General features: G+C 39.0%; 1 protein-coding gene across 1 annotated transcript in view; it reads right to left on the minus strand.

The window, feature by feature from the left end:
• Positions 1–916, minus strand: part of LOC123967026 (C-type lectin domain family 6 member A-like) — a gene marked incomplete at its 5' end in the record, with an annotated part of 2589 nt that extends 1673 nt beyond the window's left edge. Inside the window, 2 exons of the mRNA XM_046043073.1 lie at positions 349–491; positions 781–916. Coding sequence (XP_045899029.1) covers positions 349–491; positions 781–916 — 279 coding nt within the window. The remainder of the gene's footprint in view (positions 1–348; positions 492–780) is intronic.
• Positions 917–1159: the final 243 nt, after the last annotated feature.

Here is a 1159-nt window from a genome sequence, read left to right on the forward strand (position 1 = left end):
TGGTGTCTTTTGTGCTGTGTGCTAGAGACAGGGCGTTCTTACTGTGCACTGTCTTACTGTGCTCCCTCACTCTGCTGTGTGTCCTACCTCTGCCCAACAGCACAAATGCTTGCTTACACACACTCAGGTCCTTCTGTTGAGCCCAGGCAGTCAGATACAGAGAGGAGCACATACACACAGAGCTAGAGAGCTTTTACACTGTGGTCTGAACTTTACGTGTCTATATAGAGTATATATTTGTGGCAATGCGTCGTCATAGGAAGCCGACTGGCTGCAGGTCAAAAACAGAAGTAACAGATCACTGGCAGCTACATCTAAGATCACACACTCAGTAACAAACACACTCACCTGTTCCTCTTTGTTGTTTATGATCACCAGATGTGCTCCTTTCCTTTGACAGTCACTTCTGCTGTCAGACCAAGTTTTCTCCTCATTGAATTTAAAGTAACAGCTGAATCCAAATCTCTTCCATCCTTCAGGACAACACTTCCCTTCATGTCAAATGAGTGTTAAAAGATGGATTTCATGTCATTCATTGTTAAATTGATAAAACTTGTTGTTTGACTTTCTTCTTAAATATCTTTCTTGCCTGCCACTTGTTGTTTACTCTGTAAATACACTCAGGTTTTGTATCTGATTTGTAACAGAAATAAAAGATAAAAGAACTATAATTATAAGTAATGGTGTGACCATATGAAAACATTTATGCTTGATAACCAGTGTGAAGTTCGATCCTATGTATTACAGTATTTGCTTTTTTTGTTTTTAAACCTTTCTCACCTAAAAGTTGTCCCTGCTGCTCGCTGTAGTTCTTGTTCAGTTTGTCGTATCTGGTCTGCTGCTGGTCTTTTTCCAAAGTGACTGTTGAGAAACAACATAAGAAACACCTCAACAACACCAACTCATTCACTATAAACTAAAGACAATTTAGTTACTTTCTCTGCATAATTAAAATCACTTTAATTCAAACCATAATTTAGTTATTTAGTGTCCTTTAACCTGCCGTGTATGTGGAGATGTTGTAACAACTGGATAACTGACTCGCTCATGTATCAAGTGTGATGAAGAACCAAAATGCAGATCAACACAGTCAAGTAACTGTGCTTAAATGGCGTGAAAGGGTACATCCTGAATGCGGTATATTCAGCTGCCATAAAGA

This window comes from Micropterus dolomieu, unplaced genomic scaffold (genome assembly GCF_021292245.1).
Source record: "Micropterus dolomieu isolate WLL.071019.BEF.003 ecotype Adirondacks unplaced genomic scaffold, ASM2129224v1 contig_14827, whole genome shotgun sequence".
NCBI classification, from domain to species: Eukaryota; Metazoa; Chordata; class Actinopteri; order Centrarchiformes; family Centrarchidae; genus Micropterus; species Micropterus dolomieu.